The sequence below is a fragment of the Alosa alosa genome, chromosome 19, assembly GCF_017589495.1.
Source record: "Alosa alosa isolate M-15738 ecotype Scorff River chromosome 19, AALO_Geno_1.1, whole genome shotgun sequence".
Classification (NCBI taxonomy): Eukaryota; Metazoa; Chordata; class Actinopteri; order Clupeiformes; family Clupeidae; genus Alosa; species Alosa alosa.
The window spans coordinates 27520475-27543383 of NC_063207.1; the positions used below are offsets into that span (position 1 = coordinate 27520475).

General features: G+C 46.9%; 2 protein-coding genes across 5 annotated transcripts in view; one reads left to right on the forward strand and one right to left on the reverse strand.

The window, feature by feature from the left end:
- The window catches only part of eipr1 (EARP complex and GARP complex interacting protein 1), a 34930-nt gene extending 24208 nt beyond the window's left edge, over window positions 1-10722 (reverse strand). The window contains exons 1-3 of one of the 3 annotated variants that reach the window (XM_048270803.1): window positions 10391-10722; window positions 8653-8736; window positions 2982-3114 (exon numbers count right to left, since the gene is read on the reverse strand). In XM_048270803.1, the coding sequence (XP_048126760.1) occupies window positions 2982-3114; window positions 8653-8736; window positions 10391-10432 (259 nt within the window). In that variant the 5' untranslated portion in view covers window positions 10433-10722. Of the gene's footprint in view, window positions 1-2981; window positions 3115-8652; window positions 8737-10390 lie in introns of those variants that run through there. The other 2 variants (XM_048270802.1, XM_048270804.1) reach the window with 2 other exon arrangements.
- The window catches only part of trappc12 (trafficking protein particle complex subunit 12), a 19874-nt gene continuing 7651 nt past the window's right edge, over window positions 10687-22909 (forward strand). The window contains exons 1-5 of one of the 2 annotated variants that reach the window (XM_048270801.1): window positions 10687-10772; window positions 11405-12731; window positions 13174-13290; window positions 21149-21262; window positions 22502-22640. In XM_048270801.1, the coding sequence (XP_048126758.1) occupies window positions 11427-12731; window positions 13174-13290; window positions 21149-21262; window positions 22502-22640 (1675 nt within the window). In that variant the 5' untranslated portion in view covers window positions 10687-10772; window positions 11405-11426. Of the gene's footprint in view, window positions 10773-10813; window positions 11024-11404; window positions 12732-13173; window positions 13291-21148; window positions 21263-22501; window positions 22641-22909 lie in introns of those variants that run through there. The other variant, XM_048270800.1, reaches the window with a different exon arrangement.

Sequence of the window (22909 nt, forward strand, 5' to 3'; positions counted from 1 at the left end):
ATCAGAGGTCATATCCATAACCACATGTTTTTGAGGGTTGGTAGTATAAAATAGCATAGCTTCAACATTCCAGCCAGTTGTAACTGAGACATTCAATCGGCCTGGGTTCTGAGGTGCATTTAGATTTTTAAAAATAATTTTTTTGAAGCAAACAAAAAGCTTATCTGGGTTTGGCGTACAAAAAAAACAAATAATTATGCCCAAAACCAGCTAATCATCAATGTGATGCATGGTTATGCTTCGCCTAAAGATCCTGGACAGTTTGCCAGAGGAGATGGCACCATGGACACCATGAAATCCCAGCAGATATGAGATCCGCCTCAGCCTCTGCCAGAGTTTAACTGGGCTTTTTGGGGCTTCCAAGACAACAATTAAAATCAACACAAAAAGGTTAGCTACCCACAAAAATGAAGCTACTGCCATGGCAACCTAAACTCAACAGAAAACCTGTGGAGCTGCACAAGTATTGACTCTCATAGACTCTGGAGACATTCAGCATTGAAGAATGGTAATAAATACCTTGGTAGGTGTAAAATAGAACTAGTACACGGGAGGATTTAAAGTCATTATCTTGGGAAATGGATAGGGTCAGAGATAATTATGACCGCCGTGCAGCGAAGCAGCAGTCATATAGGTTTTGCATTTTGCATCAACGATTCTCAGGACACTGAAAAACCAGGGTGCATAAAACTTGGTGGACATGTAGCCCCACAAGGATGACACGGAACCATTTTTTTTTGTTTTGATCTGTCGCCACCCCGCCGGACTGGACCCACGAAAGGAGGGTAGGGTGGACACAGTTTTCTGTGAATGTCTCGAGAACCGTAGGGCCTAGGAGGACCACATTTTTTTTGTATGTTGGTCTCAAGGGGCCATGTCAACCCATCCCATAACCACTCATTTGATGTATAGTGCCACCTAGTTAAAAATGAAAAAGCAAAAACGAGTGTAGGATCATTATGACACCTTCTGACTGCATGTCAAGTTTTGTGGAATTCCATTCACGGGGGGTAGTGGGGGGCACCATAGACAGTAAAAGAAATGGACGAACAGACTCCGTCGTTTTCAATAGGAAGGCACTGAAGACTCGCACGTAACTTCGTGACGTTAGCCATTGAACTGATTCTTGTAACTTGTCTGATAGATGGTTCACGGAGAAATTCTTCTCACACTTCCTTAGCCCTCAAAGTCATCAAAGTTAAACATTTATTTATGTATTATTATTAATATCATTCTCACAAGTGATATCAAGTCGTGTTCATGTTGAAACTACCAGACATGATCATCTTCAAACACAGTAATGGTAAAACAAAACAAAAAAGTTATAGCCTAATCTTCTTTCTACTTTTCCGACCTACTGTCAATCCATCGAAAACCTCTGAAATGATTAACGTTAGTGCCGTTTTTTATTAGGTTTACTTGCCTCTATGTAATGCTTTACCTTAACATAAAATGGTATTGTAGGCTACATAGATTTGTTCATGAGTTTCCGTGCTGGCTGGACTTAGCTTCTTATCCAAACAATACGGTTATCTCCCTACTGTGCGACAGAAAGACGCAGGCATAATTGCATCAAATTACATCAAAAGTTAGCTTCCCTACAACGGACATGCTAACTATTATTCTTACGGGAACCCAACGTTACATACGAGGTAGTTGAGCCTGTTTTGCCTTCTATTGTTTATGTAGCTAATACAGAAACTACTATGTCGGCACAGGATATATGGTATATGAAGTTCAAAAAAAAAAAAATCAATTAGGATTTCAAAAAAATCCTAAATGAATGGGCGTTCTATGGGGTTAGCAGAGAGTTGATAACCACAGCTCCATGGGTGGTCCAACTTCCGGGAATTTGCCTGCCCCCTTGGGGGGCACACAATAAATGAATACGTGTGTACATACAGTACACACGCACAAACACGAACACACACAACGCACACAAATCATGAACACAGACAAACACACACATAAAGATACATACACACACATGCAGAAACACACACACACACACACACACACACACACACACACACACATAAAACATGCACACATACACATGCAGGCGAGCAGACACACACACCCCATTACCCCCACACACACACAAACAAACACAAGCGAAAACACACACACAGAGAAGCACACATATACTGTACACAGAAGCAAACGCACACATGCACACACTCATTTACATACAAATGTTGCAAGAGTAGGGGATGGAGTAGGAGATGGAGATAAATTGACAAGCGTGATTTATTTTTGCGGAGAGAATGTGCAGGACTGACTGGCGGTCATATTTTTTACCGCTTTGCGGTACATCTAGTTTTGATAAGCATGGGTTCCAGGGGAATATGTATTTTGTTACACAAATCCATTAAAGAATGATCAGAATAGATGACTCCAGTGAATTATTTGAATTCCCCAAACCTCTGCAATATGTTTCAGTCAATGGAATGCATTTTACAGGTTGAGAAAAGTAAAAATGTAAATATTTGCCTTTTCGCACTACAGATAATTAATGGCTAAATGGAATGAAAAGATGTCACTGACTCCTGCATCTTGGCACAAGCGCTGAATAATATACTCCACGGAGGTCATGTGACTCCAGCAGGACTATATTTGGGAACAATTAAAATGTGATCTCTCTCTCCCACTGCCACTGAACGCTGTTAATTGTTGTGGAGCTTCCATCTCTTTGTCTTGTTGTCAGTCAGTCTATATGTGTTACATTTTTTAAAGATTTTCCACATTAATTCTATTGATAGAGACAACTGGGTGCAATGGGAGGATGCAAGCAGAAAGAGACACACACACACCCACCCATCCACCCACACACACCCACCCCACACACACACACACACACACACACACACACACAGAGCAGAGTCAGGGAGTGAGACGCCAATGAGCTTGGCTCAGGGAGGAGAGGGGATGGGATGAGATGAGATGGAGCAGTGTGTGAGACGGGGACAGCAGGCACTCACTCTTGTTGTAGCACGTCGTCAGCACACTTTTGTCGGCAGGACTGGCGCTGATGTGCCATATCTCCCCGGCAGGGTGCACGAGGACGCTCTTATTAATGATGTTATTCTCATCATCAAAGTCAATGATGTGGATCTGGGGGAACACAGAAAGAGGAACGGAGAAAGAAAGAACGACAGAGAGAAAGAGAGAGAGAGAGAGAGAGAGAGGTGGATGAAGGAGAGAAAAGAGAGAGGGAGTGCTGACACAGAGGGTGAGGCCAGAGCCAAGGGAGAGGAAGGGAGAGCGAGTGACACAGAGATGAAAAGAAAGGAAAAAAGAGGAGAGGAGAAATGGACAGAAAAAAAAACAGGAAGAGAAAGTCATACAGAGAAAGAGAGGGAGGCAGTGATGGAGAGAGAGAGGGAGGGAGAGAGAGAGACTATTAGAAACTCCCCCACATCACAGCATGCATGCCCTGCAGCAGTTCAAAGAGCCTTGGCTTGGCAAGGAGACACTGCCTTTAATATGGCCATCAGTGCAGCCTTAGACGCAGGCGTCGCTTTGGATTTCGCCAGACTTCACATTCCCCGCCGCTCCTCCTTACCTCTGTCCTGACAGACTTTCTGAAGGGGCCATTAAAGGATGCAACATTCACAAGTTATGCAAGACATTCCATGTTGGTGGATTGCGGGTTAGGGTTGGTGGGGGGGGGGGGGGGCAGGGGTGTTGGTGAGAAACAGATTGAAAGGGTCACATCAGTCTTAAACTGTTTTGCTAGATCAGCTACCAGCTTTATCCCTCCAACTGGACCAAGTCCAATGAGTGTGGACAGACCAAAACTGTCAAGAAGGCTCTACTCACAGTTTAACCGATGTGCTTACAAATCATGCAGTACACATTGTTAAATGAGCCATTTTAGGCAGTCCATGCTGAAAGAGCTGAGGTTTAGGAATGGAGAAATTAAGTATTCAGTACTAGTATAGTACAGTAGTATAGTATAGAAGTATAGTACAGTATAACTCCAACAAGCAGGCAAACACCTTATGGCTTACATCCTAAATCACCAGTGTTTTAACTGCAAAACTGTGTAACAATTTCGGGGCATGTGTTTTGTGGGAAACTTATTTTGGCATCATCCTCAAATTCATTTTGATTGTATATGACCATATGAAGAACAGCTAAAAATATATGAAGAATTTGGTTCCAAAACGCTATATCCACCATTTTAATGAATTTTCATAAAATTCGTGGCCTACTGGTTAGGGCTTCGGGCTTGTAACCGAAGGGTTGCCAGTTCGATCCCCGACCAGTAGGAAAAATGTGGGCGGGGGGAAGTGGTTGAGCACTGCTCTCCCATGCCCATATCCACGGCTGAAGTGCCCTTGAGCAAGGCATCTAACCCCTTACTGCTCCCCGAACGCCGCTGTAACAAGCAGCTCACTGCTCCGGGATTAGTGTGTGCTTCACCTCACTGTGTGTTTACTATGTGCTGAGTGTGTTTCACTTATTCACGGATTGGGATAAATGCAGAGAGCAAATTTCCCTCATGGGATCAAAAGAGTATACCGGTATATACCTGTATACTCTTTTGATCCCATGAGGGAAATTTGCTCTCTGCATTTATATATATTTATTTATATTATTAATATTAATATATTTATATTTATATATATATTTTTTTACATTTTGTTTTCCAAGTCAGTTCAGTAGAATTGTAATTGGGTATTGTTATTTGATTTATCTTTACTCAATCGAAACAACACAACTGCAATTTGATTGATATTACCTGAAATACACAATTAAATAGCTTGACTTTTTAATGTTTTTAAAAACGGAGATGTAGCGTTTTGGAACCAAACTCTTCATATGCTGTTCCCAATAACCATCCAGGATATGAACGATGTAGATCTGTGTTCCAGGCTGTGATGCAAGACAAACTTCCAGTTATATCATAACAAGATACAAGTTGAATGTTAGCAAGATGTTAACTGAGACAGTTTATATAAAGAGACAATAATAATATAAAAAGACCTAGTAGGTAAGATATGAGCATGCAGTGTCTGAGATCTCACATTTTCATCCGAATAAATTACCCTTCTGCTTCTAGGCCTAAAAAGACAATAAGCGGATAATGTGAAACATAACATGCTGACTGAACAAAACTTACCAAATTTGTCAGCTTGAATTAAATATGTTCTTGTTGTGCTTTTTTGTAAGAACAGCTTATTAGCTGCATTACCCACAAATAAATATGAATGTCTGCTCTGGGCACAAGTTAGTTGTGGCTGTACCTCGACTGGTGTGTGACGCAGAGGCACAATAAAACAGATTTTACAGCATGACCAATGGGAACGCAACTCCCATCAAAACAAAAACAAATTATGCATCCTGCACCCCCTGTTTTTATAGGTGTTTGGGGACGTCCAGCACCTGGTAAAAGTGTGACGATCGCCGGGCTTCATGCTGATGCCCAAGACATCAAAACAAACAAATCAACAAACAAACCAAAACAGGGGGAAAACGTAATGAGTTGTAGCCCCAGAGGACTGCACCTGACAACACCTCATGGCCCTCCTCTCTATAAGCCACTTTTTACAGGTAGGTGCATCAGTGCATCTACACACACAGACACGCACACACGCACACACGCGCACACACACACACACACACACACACACACACACACACACACACACACACACACACACACACACACAATCCCTCATCCACTCACTGCACAGCCTGCTGAAAGTCAGAGAGAGGGGAAACCATTAACCTTGGGTTGGACCGCACTGAATGAAAATTATTAGGCAAAGTTATAATTTTATGGCGGGGAGCAATACAAATAAATTCCGATGGCCGGACAGGATAATTGGAGGGAAAAGAAGGCCCTGTAATAGGGCCCCGGATGAACTGGGCTATGGCTAAGCCCCCAATCCCACCCCACCCCCTCTGCCCCATCCTGATTTATTCCCTCTTATTGCAGAGATGTGGAGTGAGTCATCCCTCTCCACCGCCTGGGCCTCCTTCCCAGCCATATTAATTACCGGCGAGGAAGAGAGCGGGGATCAAAATCAGGTGGGATACTGGCCCCCACTTTGGGGCCTCTTTAGTTAGAGCTCTTTAGTCCCGGGGATGACAGTAAGCGTGGCCTGCCGGGCGGCGGGACGTGGCGAGAGGAGCGCGCCAGGAGTGTTTCATCACATTAGTGGCCGCCTCTCATGTCACATGGGCCGCCCTGTTGACCGGCATCATTATTCCACTCGCTACCGCGGCTGGAGTGGCCATCACGGGGAGAGGAGGTGGAAGGAGGGCTAAATTAAGTCTGTTGAACTGTCCCCACCCCACCCAAGCCCAACCCAGCCCAGCCCAGCCTAGCCCAGCCCTGTCCACCCCTCCCATCCAACCCCACAGCCCTCCCCACTGCCAATTAGATGAACTAATAAGGCTAGAAGGCCAAGCAGGGAGCAGTGACTGAGAGCTCTCTCTCCCTCTCGGATATTGAGACCGGAGGCTATCAGTCTCTAATGACCAGGGCAAGGAAGTGGGCAACACATGGAGTACTGAGTGAGGCCTGATGTCAGACGATGTCTACTGACAGGAATGCCAAGAAGCAGCACTGCAGCAGAACCTGCCCCACAAGACCAGAGAATCAGCAAATATGAGCCCCTTCCTGGAGACTTAAGTCCAAATGAAGTTGAAAAGTTAAGCCAATAACCAATACGGTCTGAAATAATGTAACTAATGTCTTACCATACTATTGCTTAACTTCTCAAGCCGAGAGTGGACAGGAAAGTAAAAGACCATCTAAACCAATCTTCTTAAATGAGATGTCAGATGAGTATTTTCCTTGTGACAGTCTCAATTGGAGATCTAAAAGCAGGCCTAACTATGCTTGTGATATGTGACTGAAGTGACAGTGATCCCATAAAGGCCAAAGTTATTCTCCTGCCAAATTATGCAGGCGCAAATTGCAGACAGACATGTCTCTCATTTTTGCCTGTTTCCTCGTTGCCTGGTTATTGACCCGTCTCACTTTTGGCCAATTATATCATCTGTCTCTGCCACTCAAGCACACGGACCTCAAAGGCAACGCAATGTCAAACATTCACGCACAACAGATAGACACACAGGCAGGCAACACCACACTCAGAATTGAAATGAGAGCTTATAACCAATTAACAACAACAGGAGGTGAGGCTTAGTCTACAACAACAGCGCTGCACCTGTCCTGTGGTTGCGCTAGCTGTCTTTCACAGCACACATACACTGACATATAGCCTACACAACACACACATGCGCGTACACATGCGCGTGCACACACACACACACACACACAGAGAGAGACAGGCGCACACACACAAACCAGAATAATAAAAAAAGAACCCAAAGCCCCTGCTTCTTCAGTCCCTCAGGCTAGCATTATCCAGCTTTCCCAAAAGCCTCTAAAATGAGCAGCTCCTCTGGGGAGCAGTAATTGCCACTGCCAGGTAAATGAGATAGAGAGGGCTGGTGACTAATCCTGGGGCTAGATATGATGGAAGGGCTGCTGGGAAGTATGGGGACAGAGGGGATCAGATGAGAGGGGGGATAAAGCCTGGGACGGTTTTTATCATCTCGTGGATTATGGCGCGTGCTGCTTGGGCTTAATTGGTCATTTCCCTCTGCTGCTTCTCAATAACCTTTCCAGTGCATCTGTGTTGCCCCTGCACTCTCTTCCACAATGAATGGGAACTAATCCCACTGGGCACATTTATGATACCCTCATGACTGATCAGGGGCCAACTCTGGTGTTTTATAAAGACTTTTATTTTGGAGTGGTGACAAATCAGGTTTTTATCTGGTCTGAATAAAGTTCAAGGGCATGGCAGAGAAATGTTTTAATAAACAAGAGGAACATGTTCAGTAGCAGACTTCTGTCACTGTCATGCTCAACAGACAGGTTGAGGAGGTCCTTGTCCCCAGGGCCATCCAACTTTTCGATGCCACACAAAAGGGGAGGGAAGAAATGGACTTTTCAGCATGAGCCTGTCTCTCTCGGCCCCTACCATCATATCACTTTGTCTGCTGTCCATCTGACTGTTTTATATAAGCCCTTCTACACAATCTGGACTGTGGTCATAACATCTACACCTTATAACTTATTCCCTGTTATATATTGTTCTTAAAGTATATTCTTTTTCTTGTTTGTTAAGCAATTCTATTATGTTTAAATTCTTGTCTTTTCATAGTCATAGTTCATATTTAATAACAAGCAAAGTTATTGCACTGTTCACTTTTGCATTACCACCATTGCACACACTCTACCATAGCACCATATCATGGTCAATGCATCACATGGTCAGTCCATAACAGACCTTTGTAATAACTTCACACACTCTTTAATTTTTACATTTCTGTGAGTGATTTTTATGTATGTGAGATATATGTGTGTTTCTATCTATCTATCTATCTATCTATCTATCTATTTCAGCCATTATGAGAAATATTCCAAACACATTGGAAAGTTAGAGCAACTAATAATTAATTTATTAGATGATTAGTAGTATCGACAAGGTATTTCAGAATCAAAACAGCAAAAACACATAATCACAAACATGCACTTTGCAAAACAGGAAAATAGACTGACTATAAAATATTTTTATAAACATATTTCATATGAATTCTTCCCACATATCGCATCAACTATACCTGATTGTCAAATTTGAGTGACTGTGTGCCCACGAGGAATCTTATGGCATCTGTCTCAGCTGTCTGTGCTGTCAGCGCCCGGGCCTGCAGACAGTCACACAGATTGATCAATTACAATGAACAGCCTATCATCACAAGTGATGACACCATGTACTGTGATGATGTCAAGTCATGGACATTGTGTATTCACCTCAATCCGTTAGCTTACTACTAATGTTACTACTTCTACTACTTCTACTACTAATACAACAACAAATACTACTACTACCACTCATAATAATAATAATAATAATAATAATAATAATAATAACAATAACAATAATATATAGGCTAGTCTACGGCATATCACAGTTAAGATCCAGAGATTCATATAGAATCATATAGATTCATATAGAATGTATACTGATTATCTTCAGTCTCATGGATGATGTTTTTTTCTGTTTTTACTGTTCTTATCTGTTATTAAACTGCTGCAGGTCAAGAGGAGGCAAAAAAGACCAACGAGTCTTGCTCCTTTTTATGTGAATATCAATTGGGACAACAGTAAAACTGAATCTGATCTCAGACTCATGTACAGTTGTGCTCATAAGTTTACATACCCTCTACATACACGTGCTAAAGTTGACTAAAAACCACATACACTTCAACATATCTCACGATTGGCACAGGGCATCTTCCATAAGATCATCTCTCAATGCAAATCAAACCAGCTATCAGGCTAACTGAAATAAAACCATGCCAATATCTAGGTATGGTGAAGGGTATGTGATGATGTGGGGCTATTTTAATTCCAAAGGCCAAGGGAACTTCATCAGGATGGATAATATCCTGGATCCATTCAATAACTGGCCTTTAAAAATAAAAATATGCCTGCCTCTACGGGAATTTAACATAGGGGTATTATGAGTCACTGTATTTTAAGGAACAACATTTATTTATTTATTTATTTACGATACATTGTTCATTCACAAAGAAAATTGGTGTCCTTAAAGGTTGGATTTTTTCTAATTGTTTTAATTAAGGCATTAACATCAATTTCCAAAAGATGATTTTTCTATTCCTATTTTTAGTCAACTTTAGCATGTGTAGGGTGTAAACTGTAGGTTTGCACCAGATGGGCACCAGTAGGAAACTCCGGCTCTAAGTCCAAGTTCTACCACATAGTTTTTCATTATTTAGTTGATTCTAAATAGCACAACTCTCAAGCTTAGCGCAGTCACCTGTTCTAGGTGCACAGAGAGGAGGTAGGACTAGGACTTGAAGTCCATTTTCCCACCTCTGGTGGGCATCATGCACTGTAATGACTAGCCTACACTGCCAACGAGTAACAACATAACCATGCCATATACTTCAAAACACCGACATTAGATGAAATACCCCTTTATGTTCCCCGTGCATCTTTAAACGCAATATTTATAGTTTATATAGTTGTAGTAAGCTATAACTTTTAACATCTACTGGTTTGGCTTGGTAGGTAGCAAGGCACCCATGCAATGTTTCTTATCTAGCGGGTCAGAAAAACCCAAGGATTTTACTGATAACGCAACCGAACGCTAAACCCAGTTTTTCGCAATGATCTCTACAAATCAGTGTATCATTTTATATTATCAGGTTAGCACAGCAACCTTAGCAAGCGATGTAGGCTACGTCAGTGCTAGTTAGCCCAATGCAATCCTCTCTGATGATTAGCTTGATCATTTAAAAGTGGTGCCAGGCAAAGATAATGTAAACACATTACCTGAAACTCAAGACCATAAATAACAGGTGCGTCGTCTTCCATTTCGAACTAGTTTAATTTAAGATCATAGGTACCATTACAATTTGGCAGCACAACCACAGGTAAATGAATCAATTATTCCTGTTTGTTTTCCGCAAACGAAAAAGGCGTTTCGTAGTAATCGTTCGAAATTATGGACGTAGTTGGTCCTTCAAACAACGCATGCACATCCAGAAACGTACGTAAATATTATGAGAATACAAAAGTAATTCAAACCAGAGCCCGTCTACGGACATTCTCTGTTCAAACGTGGAAAATGTCCCATCTCAGACACCATCTAGACTACTTCCTGGTATTTCACGCATGCGTACTTTTGCACCGCTGTCATCCTCTTCAAGCAAAGGTAAATGCGATTGTTTACGCTTTGATAAATGTCGTGTGACTGCTGCTGATTATGAAATATTTGTTCAATTTAGTGTTCTTATTGAATCCTTGGTTTATAACCCTGCCTATTACTGTCTTTTATTTAACAATCTATTGTGTTGAGGGTTGAGGGAAACCTTTCACTTCCAACGTAACGTTACCAGCGATAACGTAGCATAGTTAACGTCAGCATGAAAGTCATTACCCAGGCTTGAGACATCTTGGTGCACGGTCAGTGAAAGAGTATGATTTTACCAAAGGACTCACATCTGTTCAATATACCACTTGCTCTCTAAATTCTGTCAGTCCCTCTGAATAATTTAGACAAGTCATGAATGAAGCTAGCCATAAGGCTCGCTAGCTGATGTACCAATATCTGGTTGAAACATGCTGTGACGAGTTCTGGATGGATCTAGTGGAAATGTTTCTGTGCAAGGCTCTTGATTGTGATGGAGGGTTTTGTAAAATATTGATGTGACGTTTCAGAAGCCTTTAGGTCAACAAGGTCTATGTCTAGAAGCTTATTGTGAGTCATTTTCTCGGGAAAAGGGAATGTGCTATTTATCTTCGGCTAATTACCATATTTGTTTGTTTAACTCTGACGTTTCTTAGGTCTTGCTGACAGGGCAGAGACATGGATAGCAGTGAAGGTCCCGCCCAAAGGCCTGTGACGTTGGACATCACAGAAGTTGCTGAGCCTGAGAAACCTCAGGATCTAGTGCTTGCCCCAACAGAGTCCAGCTCCTCTTCCACTATCCCAGCCAGCGATGTCCTCTTCCCGGAGGAGAGCATTGACCTTGGCGGGGAGCCCTTCAGCTCTCCCCAGGATGACAGCTTGGCTTCGGGCAGCCTGATGGACAAACTAAATGACCAGATGATGGAGAGTGTCATGATCTCTGACTCGCCTAATAACAGTGAGGAGGACGACGTTGTTCCCATGGACTCTCTACTGGAGCAGTTTGAGGAGAGTCACACACCGGATTCCAAAGAGCCTGATGACGAGGAAGTGGGAGAGAAATTAGAACCTGAGGCCACTGAGGAGCAGACCACCACTGAAATCAAGATGGAGTCACTCTCACCAGAGGAGTCTCTCACAGCTGCAGGGAAGACGGTAGTGGAAGAAAAGATAGAAGAGAAGAAAGACGATGAATCTCAAGAAGGTGAAAAAGAGACTTCTGTCTCTGTGCAGCCACCAGAAGACTTGCCCAGCTCTGAGTTTGTGGCTCAGGAAGTAGATTTAGGAGCTAGCGAGTCAACCCCCAAGGACGAACCCATCCCAGTGTGCACCATCTTCAGCCAGGGTCAGCCGCCCAAGATGCTGGTCCCGGACGGCTTCCAGCCCACGCTGGTGAAGTCGCCCAGCTTCAGCAGCGGCAGCGGGAACGCTGAGACGCCCAGCAAACTGGCCGAGGCGCCCCTCGTGTGCCAGCCCAGTCCCAGCCTGAGCAAGTTCTTCTCCGACAACGGCGGTGTCAACCCCGCCTCGGACTTCTTCGACTCCTTCACCACCTCATCCTCCTTTATCTCCGTCAGCAACCCTAACGCCGAGTCGCCCAAAGCGTCTGGCACCCCTGAACGGCAGGTGTCCTCCTCCTCTTCCTCCTCCACGGGTCCTGCAATGCCCGCCGCGGCTCCTCAGGAGAGTACCACAACGCCCAGCTCCTATTTCGACGCCCCCCCAATGGACAGTGCCCCAAAGGCCCCTTCGGCGGCCGAAGCCACCCCGCCGTTCTCCAAGCTGCAGGCTGTGTTCTCAGGCAGCGATGACCCCTTTGCCACAGCACTGAGCATGAGCGAGGTTGACCGGCGCCATGACGCATGGCTGCCCTCAGAGGAGACAAGGAAGCTGCTGATCTCTGTGGCAACCCAGCAGTTGAACACAGTGCATGTGGAGAGGGAGCGTCTGTCCATGCCAGGGCTGAAGTTTGACAATTTACAGGTGAGTTTGCACCATGCGGTTATGTTAAACTTGCCACTATGCACCAAATGGTATTTGATGGTAATACATGCCTCCGTCTCACATTGTTCACTGTGGATATTTTTCTTCTAAAATATACTATACCAAATTGCCTTAAGCGTATATTTTACACAATAAGTATCAACTACTGAGTGGAATGCTGGAATATTAGCCTCTATGACTGCATGAGACATTAGGCTAATTAATTCAATTAAATTCAAAAGCTTTATTGATGACCATTCACAAACAAAGTGTTGCCAAAGCAACTTAATCTCTCTTCTAGGCCTAATAGGGATGACATCATGCAATCAGGATTCACTAAAAAGCTAGATGCTCAAAGCTGGACCAGTCTGGTCATTGTGTGGTCTAGTAATGTGTGTAGAAATGTGATAGCCTAGCCGGTGAAAGGTTCCTGTTGTTCCAGGGTGATGCAGTGAAGGACTTAATGCTGCGTTTCCTGGGAGACCAGGCAGCAACCAAGCGTCAGGTTCTTACAGCAAGCTCCGTGGAGCAGTCCTTCCTGGGCCTCAAGCAGCTAATTGTGAGTCACACTTACACCAATATGGGGGCTGTGATTAGGGTGCTGCTTAAGGCAATATTGCATCGCATGAATATGCTAATTTTGGGAGAAGGGGGGGTGGGGTCTGTTTTGACTTTCTGCTGAATCACCTTCCCCTTTACGTGTCCCCTTTCTATTTTCATTTGACATTGCGCACATATGCCATGTTTTTTTCACAGATTGTTCTCACACTCAAATTTCACCGTGTATAATGCACCATAAGGTTTTTTTTTTCCTCCTCCACACACAATGACGGACAGGAGTCCCAAAGCGGCTGCAGCCACTGCTTCACACAATTACCACTTACAATTCCCATGAAGCGTTTCCATTATTTATTTATTTTTTGTCGTCAACAACATACTGAGTCTGTGTGATGCCCTTGAGTGTGCTCCAGGTATTTTGAGGTGTTCTCTCACCCCCGGGGTGTGGGGGCGCAGTGCTGCCGCATAAGGGCACTGGGGGTTGGGTGAGGGCTGAGAGCGGCTCTCCCCAGCTGAGGTCTGTGGCTCCTGTCGGGCGGCCGCCTCGCTGCGCTGCCCGGGAGCAGAACTGTCAAACAGACGCGCGCACTGAAGCCCAGGCCTACCCACTGTGCCCACGTCCTTCTTACAAGGAGAGGGAGAGTGGGGAGGTGTGTGTGTGTTAGTGTGTGTTTGTGTGTGTGTGTTAGTGATTGTGTATGTTTTGGGAAGACAGGCAGAAGAGCGATGACCGTGTCTATGCATAAGACAGTGAGAAAGAAGTGTGTGTATCTATGCCTATTGTCTGTGTGTAGTAGATTGTGTCCGAGTGAGTGTGTGTGTGTGTGTGTGTTTAGGAGACCGAGAGAGCAGTGTGGGTGTGTGAAAGAGAGCGAGACAGAGACCGACAGAGATGGAGAGCCTGTTTGCTGGAGACCCGCGTCTGCTGAAGTGTTGCCCCATCCCAGCAGCCATCCTCTCCCTGCGGGCCGGTCGCTTGCTAAATCGGTCCGGCTCCCTCCATCCCCTCAACCCTCTCTCTCTCCGGGTCGGCCCGGCGGCACCGAGCGCTCCGCTCTCCACAGGAGCGGCGCCGCGCAGAAATAACAAACAGCCTGTCACTTTTCTATGCAAGTCTGGCTCCGGTTCTTCAAAGGGCCATTAAAATGGCCACTGTGGTAGACGCAGGTCCTCTCGCAATTACAGCTTTCTGTTCCAGTTCCTCCTCGTGTCGGCTCGCTCCCTCAAAAGGGATGTGGGCGCGGGGGAGCTTAAGCAAAACACTCCCTTGATTTTCTGCTTCAGCTGTGGGGCTGGTGGGGCTGGAGCTGGAGCTGGCCACAGAGTTGGGAAGTTGCCTCCTTCAGTGCGCCTTTAATCAGCAGGGGACGAGCCATGACCCCAACACCACCCTGACCTGCTAGCTGGTATTTAAAACTTCAGCTATAGAGAGAGAGAGAGAGAGAGAGAGAGAGAGAAGAAAGAAAGAAAGAGGTGAAATAAACTAGAGAGATAGAGAGAGGAGGAGGAGGGTGGGATGGAGGGAGCGAGAGAGACAGAGATGGAGATGTAGAATCCAGCTTAGGGCATGTATAATGCATAGTTGCCGTGTGCATATTTCAGAGTGCCCTCTCGGGCCACTGCCCACACAGTTTTGGAGGCGCGCACACACACACACACACACACACACACACACACACTGGCGCAGTCACACAGACACCAGCACAAACACAGGCACACACCTGGCCCATGCAGACAGCCAAGTGTGCTCTTGCCCTAGCCACGAGGGAAAAGGCCTGGAAACACACACAAACACACACACACACACACACGCTCGTGCACACACACACACACACACACACACACACACACACAGACTACTCGACTGGCAGACTTAAAATACTGCCCTGTGCCAGAGTTTGTGTGCGTCAGCGGCGTGGATTCGAGCGTGGGTGTGTGCTAGGATAGAGAGAGAGAGAGAAAGAGAAAGAGAGAGAGAGAATGCTCGATAGGAGAGAAAGAGCATGAGGGAGGACAGAGAAAGGGAGGGAGAGAGGGAAGAGAAAGGAGAGAGTGAGAGAATGAGAGAGTGAGAGAATGAGAGAGTGAGAGAATGAGAGAGTGAGAGAATGAGAGAGGGGGAGAATGAGAGAGGGGGAGGCAGGAAGGTTGAGATGGAGGTAAGTAAATGTCAGTGGGCTTTCACTCAGGCAGACAATGGTTCCCACAAGGCCAGCGTCCCCCAACTAATGCACAGGGACAAACATGGGCTTAACAACCGATCGATGTATCGATCCCGCTACTGTTTCAGGCATGCAGAAACAATGCCATGCTCCATGTAACCTGAGGATAGCAGCTGGCGTCTCGCTGTATCAGGAGGGGCAAGACTGAGAGCTGGTTGACATTCGGTGCCTCTGTTGAGTCTGACAGTGATTGCATTCATTTTTAACAGACCGTCATTTCATTTCATATTATTGTGAAACAGACTGGGGGTTTCTCACTCTCCTGTTTTTTAATTTGGTTTTCAGTTCTTCCTTCCTGCTCTCGAGACCAAGTTTTCATGCCAGCAAGTCTCTTGCCTTTATGCCATCATTATATACTGCCACTGGCATTGATTGTGTTGTGCAGATGTGTGTGTGTGTGCGTGCGTGCGTGCGTGCGTGTGTGTGTGCGTGCGCGTGTGTCCGTGCGTGCGTGTGTGTGTGTGCATGTGTGTGTGTGTGTGCGTGTGTGTGCACGCACTCTGCCTGCACATATGCCTACATCCTCCTCCTCATGGTGCTGTTCCTCTGTTTTGTAGCTCAAGGCTGCATCCAGCCTGTGGCTAGTTCAGGGTTGATGGTAGCTTGCTAGGGGGTGGTGGGTTGTGTGTGTGTGTGTGTGTTTGTGTGTGTGTGTGTGTGGTGGGTGGGTGGGGGGGGGGTTGGGGGTTCAGTGTGGCGGTATGCACCCCACATCACCCCACCCCAAGGCGGACGCACTTCCGAGGACTCTCCCCTGACTCATGGTGGTTGCTGGTGGTGAGTCACACTGCGGCTGCAACGTGTGACAAAGCAACATGCCACCGCAGCCCCTTAGCAGAGAGAGAGAGAGACGGAGCATGATAAAGAAGGATAAGGCTCCACAGCAGTGGAGAGCCAGTGCTCCGAACAGATGCCGTGCTTTCTTTCCATCTCCCATCTCGCTGAAGCCTGAGACACACGCCAGCATATTCACACGCCCACACAAACAACACACACACACACACACACACAGACACACACCCCAGAGGAAGCCTGCGTGTGTGCCGGTCACATCTAATTTCCTCAGTGCGCGTTGCACAACGTGTCGCAAAAGCCGTTATTTTAGCCGTGCTTTCCCAGTGGCGTCGGCAATTCATTTGTCTGTGCAGCTGTCTTAAATAATCCCCACCGAGTGACAGCCCAGCGCGAGCGGCGTCTCAGGGAACAAGCACATCAGAGCCTCATTGTTAAAGTCGCTGTTTATTGCGAGGGTCAGCTTGGCAGTGGGCATACCTCACCGCCTGTGGAGCCAAATGTTCATTATGTGAATGTGTTCATCTCTACCCAGCAGGTGTGTTTGGCCATACGAGCGTCTTTAGTGTACCTTCTGAATTGCTCCAGAGCCTCGGGGAGTTCTTTTTGTCTTTTTTTTTATCATTTATTTATTTTAAGGCTCGAGTCAGGTTCTGGTGTTTTCGATACCAAATTGACCGAGTCAAGTCAGTGAAACAGCCATGTATATTTAGCAGAGCGACTGCTGGGTCTATAAGATACATGGGCCTAGCTTATAGATCAGAGAGGTAGGAGGGAAGGATAGCATGGAAAAAGATGATAGAAGAGAAAAAAAAATCAAGAAGAGAGGACAGGAGAAAGAAATGGAGATGGAATGACAGAGTAGAGGAGGATGTGACAAACGAGAGAAGAGAAGAGAAAAGAAGAGAGGAGAGTCTGAGGAGGGCAGAAAGACCCAAAAGAGGAGCTGAGCTGAAGAGCGGGGCAGCTGTCCTTGGCTGTGGGAAGGCTTCTCTGTGATGCAGGACTGCTCTCAGCAGGGGGAGACTTTTTTATTTATTTGTTTCTCCGCCTCCTGCAGCAGTCTCTCCCCCATCACATCAGCGGCTGCCATGGGACCAGCCAGGCACGCCTCTCGCTTTCAACCTGCACGGGCGACCAGCAGAGCCAGTGCTGCCCCACAAACTGCCCACTGCAGTGATGCTACACAAAGGCACGCGAAAAGCCAAACTGTTTTGCTGAATGTTCGGAATGTTTCGGAAGGGAAAAAATGCCCAGTTTTCATGTCAAATGTTATGTCCACACGGACATGAAGATGAGAGGTCAGTGTGCGCCTTAACATTGTGTGAATAACACCCCTCATGTTTCACACGGCTGACTGGACTCTCCGCTCGCTCTCTGTGTCCTTACTCTCCACACAGGGGGCTCCAAATCTGAGCTTTGAACTTTGGTGCAGTGAGAGAACACAGCATGTTGCTGCAGACTTCAATATGAAGCTATGAAGTTATGAAGCAAGTTGCTAAAGCAAAGGTGCCTGTGCCTGTGCCTGTGCCTGTGCCTGTGCGTGTACAAGCATTTCAAAATCCTTCTCTTGTTGGGAATAAACTAAATCCATACTAGTCTGTGTGCTCACCGGTGCTGAGAGAGCACTCCAGATAGCGCCTGTTTGGGGATCTATTCTGTTGTTGGACTGGGAGCCTTTGAGGCCGGTCCTTATTCACCTGCTCCACATGAGCTGATACTGGCTGACTCGTCATGCTAGTGCCTATCTCTGCACCGCTGTGTCTGCCTACCAGGCCTTTGTGGCTCGTCTTACCCTCAGTTTAGGTGAAGGCCAGCCTAAATGAAACTGATATCTCTCTCTCTCTCTCTCTCTCTCTGTGTTCTGTTAAAGGTGTGCAGGAAAATAAGGAGTTCCCCATCTATTGTGGATGCTGTTAGGTGACACGCATGAGAGGATGAGCTGAAATGGAGATAAGCTGTGTGTGTGTGTGTGTGTGTGTGTGTGTGTGCAGACTTGCATCTTATTTGTGCGTTCTGTATACATTTTCACATTTGGTGCCAGGGAAGGAGACTTTTGGAAGCTGCAGTAGGATTAGTCAAACCCCCCTGCATTCATTCAGCCCCGTTTAACTATCCCCCATTCACCCTCTTCCTCATGAAATATTACACATCACAATCTGAGGCCTAATTATGGTGGGATAATCTACTCAACCTGCCCTCCTTTCTAGCCAAACTATTGCCAAGACTCAATTGTCTCCTGATGCAGGCCAATATGAAGGCATCCATTATTAATGGACCGATCATGCGGACCTTCCTACCTGGCTGTCCATCACTCGACGGATTTTATTTTATTCATCAGCACACCTGGCCGAGGCTGATCCATATTTAATGCGCTAGGGAAGCAGGGGGACCCGTCCGGCGGGCTGGTCAGAGGGGCCTGGACCGCGCTGCACCACCACAGCAGCAGCAGCAGCAGGAGAAGTGCTACACTACAGGCATGCTAAGGTGCTTAGCACTAGCGTAGCGGAGCCTCAGAATGAGCCCTCGGTAGAGAGCCAACTGGCAGTAATGAGTGTGATCTGAGCGTGTGTGCGGCATGCAGGAATTGGGGTAGAGGGGTTGGTGTTTGTGTGTGTGTGTGTGTGGGGGTTAAAGTGTGTCTCAATTATGGTGCGGCTAAGCCCATCACGAATGGCTGACACTCGTGGCAGCGCGGAAGGTCCAGTTTGATGTGAGAGAGAGGGGGAGAGGGATGGGGAGGTGTGTGAGCGTGTGTGTGTGTGAGCGTGTGTGTGTGTGTGTGTGTGTGTGTGTGTGTGTGTGTGTGTGTGTGTGTGTGTGTGTGTGTGTGTGTGTGTGTTTGAGTTTGACGGTTGAAAGGGCTGGAGGAAGGGAGGGAGCTGGAGAGTGGTGCATGCAGTCCCCTGCAGTGAAAAGCACAAGCTCCTCAACAGATGCCACTCTGGTTTTCCCCTCTCTCTCTCTCTCTTTCTTTCTCTCTTTTCTTTCTTTCTTTCTCTCTCTCTCTCTCTCTCTCACTCTTTCACTGCCTCTCCTCTGTTTTCTTTATTCTGTGTCATTCTGCAGGCTCCCTCTTGCTTCTCTCTCCCCTCCCCACTCTCTCCTCTGCTGTCTGTCTTCTTCTCCCCTGTTGTCTTCTCTGCAGCCCCTCTCTTCCTATCTTTCTCTCTTCCTCTCCTCTACATCCCCTCCTCCTGTCACCATTGTTTTGTCCTCGCTCCTGTCCCCTCTGCAGGTTACTCCTCCACCTGCTTCTCTCTCTCTCTCTCTCACTCACTCTCATATATATATATATATATATGTTGACATATATATATATATATATATATATATATATATATATATATATATATATATATATATATATATATATATATATGATATATATATATATGTCTTTCCTGTTCTCTCTCTAACTGCCTTCTCAAACACACACTATAAATTATGGTCTGAACAAGTCGTACTGCCGTTGCTGCACATTTTCTATATGTAATAACGGAACATGCGTCACACATACCTCTCAGATACACCACTTTGGTAGTCAGTGTTCAGTAGAGCGATTTCATCAGCTGGATCCTCAACTGGCATTGTGTGTGTTGCTTTGTTGGTGTTGACAGGTTTTAAGGATTTTTTCCCCCCCTCAAATGTCATTGTTTATGTTGATAGATTTATGAGGGTTTTGTTGTGGGCGTGGAGCGTGCGTGGAAGTCTCCGGAATGCGCCCCACATCATAATGGCCCCACATTTCGAGTCCCATTGACTTTTTTATGTTCTGTCTCAGTGGCTGCAGCTGCTTTCGCCCATTTCCCTGCCAGTCGTTTGCAGCTTCATTTCTCCCCCTAATTAAGATTTAGAGGCACAGAGGCCAGTGACAGAGAGAGGGGGGGTGGGGTGGGAGTGGGAGAGGGTTGGGAGAGAGAGAGAGAGCGAGACATGGGGTAGGAGTGGGAGAGGGGTGGGAGAGAGAGAGAGATAGAGAGGGGTGGCAGTGGGAGAGGGTTGGGAGAGAGAGAGATAGACATGGGGGGAGTGGGCAGTGGGAGACAGAGGTGGCAGTGGGAGAGGGTTGGGAGAGAGAGAGAGAGATGGGGTGATAGATTCAGGGAGAGAGGAATCGTTATAGAGGAGAGGATGAGGTTAGAGTAGATGGAGGGAAAATAGATAAAAATATGCAGGTAACCTGAGAGTGTGTACTAGTGTGTGCTACAAAAGTGTGTGTTTGAGGGGAATTGAGGAGACTGAGGAGTGAAACTAAAGAAGATGTAATCCGCAGCGGCTCCAAGCTTATAGCGGAGAGGAGGAGATGGTAAAGAGGCGTGCAAAGAGTATGGCACAGAACGGGGCAGGGAACAAGGGAATAAAGCCGAGAGAAGGAGAGAGGGAGGGAGTGAGAGAAGGAGAGAGGGAGGGAGTGAGAGAGTGACTGAGCAAAGCACAGAGGGAGCCGGTCCGTCAGACTGACAGGCCGGGGTGACATCTCCTCCAGGTCGTCCCGCTCGGCTGGTCAGGCCTCTCACAGGTCAGCTGAGTTCCTGTTGGAGTGGCGTTCTCCCGCACGCCTGCTTAAAAAGCGGGCTCGTAATTAGAGCCGCAGCACTGATGGATGACGCGGTTAGATCACCGGGAATGGCCGCACTGACCTTCATCATGACCAATAGCAGACCAAGAACTCACACACACTCTCTCTCTCTCACACACACACACACACACACACACAATTACAGGGCCACACACAATTACACACACACACACACACACTCGCGTACACCCTCCTGTGGAAGCAGCTGTTGGCTTAATGGGTTCATTTCTCCCCCTCACCTTGTGCCGCGTGGTGACCCCTAGAGCACCAGGAACTGGAGGGCGGCCGTGGACCTGACTGGCCGGCTGCTGACGGCGCATGGACAGGGCTACGGCAAGAGCGGCCAGCCCACCAGCCACACCACTGACTCCCTGCAGGTGAGGAGCCCAACACCCTCCACACACACACACCACACCGGGGCACGTGGGAAATGTAGGCAGAAATGCGTGGGGAGGCAGGGGAAAGAGAATCAATGTTGGGGAGGGGGTTGAAGGGGGAGGGCGCTTGTTTTTGTTTTTGTGCCCCCGGCATGACGATAACGTGTGCAGACAAGCGCCCCACACATCAGAGAACTGCATCACCACCACTCTTTTTTCCCCTCTCTACATATCACACACACACACACACACACACACACTCACGTACACTCACGTACACTGTCTATTTCTCCCTTTCTTTCTTGTCTGTTTATCTGTCATTTTTTATATCTCTCTGTGTGCTACTCATTAACATGCACACACACATACAGGCATACACATACGTGCACACATACATACATACATACACACACACACACACACACACACACACACACAGGCAGGCCCACACAACAAACAAACAAATACACACATCAACAATTTCTCCTGTATGAGACCAGTCCCAGAAGTGCACTAATACTTCCAGCTATATTTGTCACACATGATCATCCCTTTGCACCCCATGCACCCAGAACACACACACACACTCACTCACTCACTCCTCTCTCTCTCTCTCTCTCTCTCTCTCTCTCTCTCTCTCTCTCTCTCTCTCTCTCTCTCTCTCTCTCTCTCTCCAAACACACACACACACACACCAACGGCAAACACCCATCTCTGGCCCCTGATGAGTCGTACGTGTACACGGGTGTTTGAAGTGTCCTGTAGTGGAGTGGAGTGGAGCGGAGCGGTGAGGCGAGGGGTGCTGGCAGCTCAGCACCGCTCCCGCTGCTCCCCGCACTCTCCGCACTCTCCCCGGCCCAGCGCCCACACAAGCCACACCGGGGTCCCCACGCACCCAGCATCCACTCATATCAAAGAGCCCTAGTCTCTCTGATGTTCCAGCCTCATGTGGCACCGCGCCGCTATTGTGTTTGCATGCCTTTGCATAAAACGGACTAAATTACGGGGAGTTGACCTGTCAATGAAATAAAACACACACTTAAAATAAAGGAATATCATCCGTCTGCGCTGGAGGCATTCTTGTTTATATCCTATTGGTAGCATAACTTACCTTTTTTTGTGAAATGAACGATGTGTCATATAAACTTTGGCACTAATATTAATGTTTAAGCTAATATTAGCTTGTGCACCATGTGCTGTGGATCTGTGCGCTCATGTTGTGCTGTGGTCCCCCTGCAGCTCTGGTTCGTGCGGCTGGCCCTGCTCACCAAGCTCAGCCTCTTCCAGAACGCCGAGATGGAGATGGAGCCCTTCGGGAACCTGGACCAGCCGGACCTGTACTACGAGTACTACCCTGCCACCTACCCGGGCCGCCGCGGTGAGTGCCAGTCAGTCAGCCAGCCAGCCAGCTGGCGCCGCCCGGTGCCCGCCAGCACCCAGCGTCCAGCTGTAACCCTAACCCCTGCCTCCGCGCTCGCTGGCTCCAACCGCTGTGCCCTCCCCACCGGGGGCTGGATTAGCAGGGCAGTGCAACATGATCAAACAAGTGCCCTCCATCCACAGCACACACACTAGCAGTCTGGGCGCTGGTTATGCAGCAAAGCCACTGGTAGAATATATGGTCAGCATCAGGGCAAATATAAGATG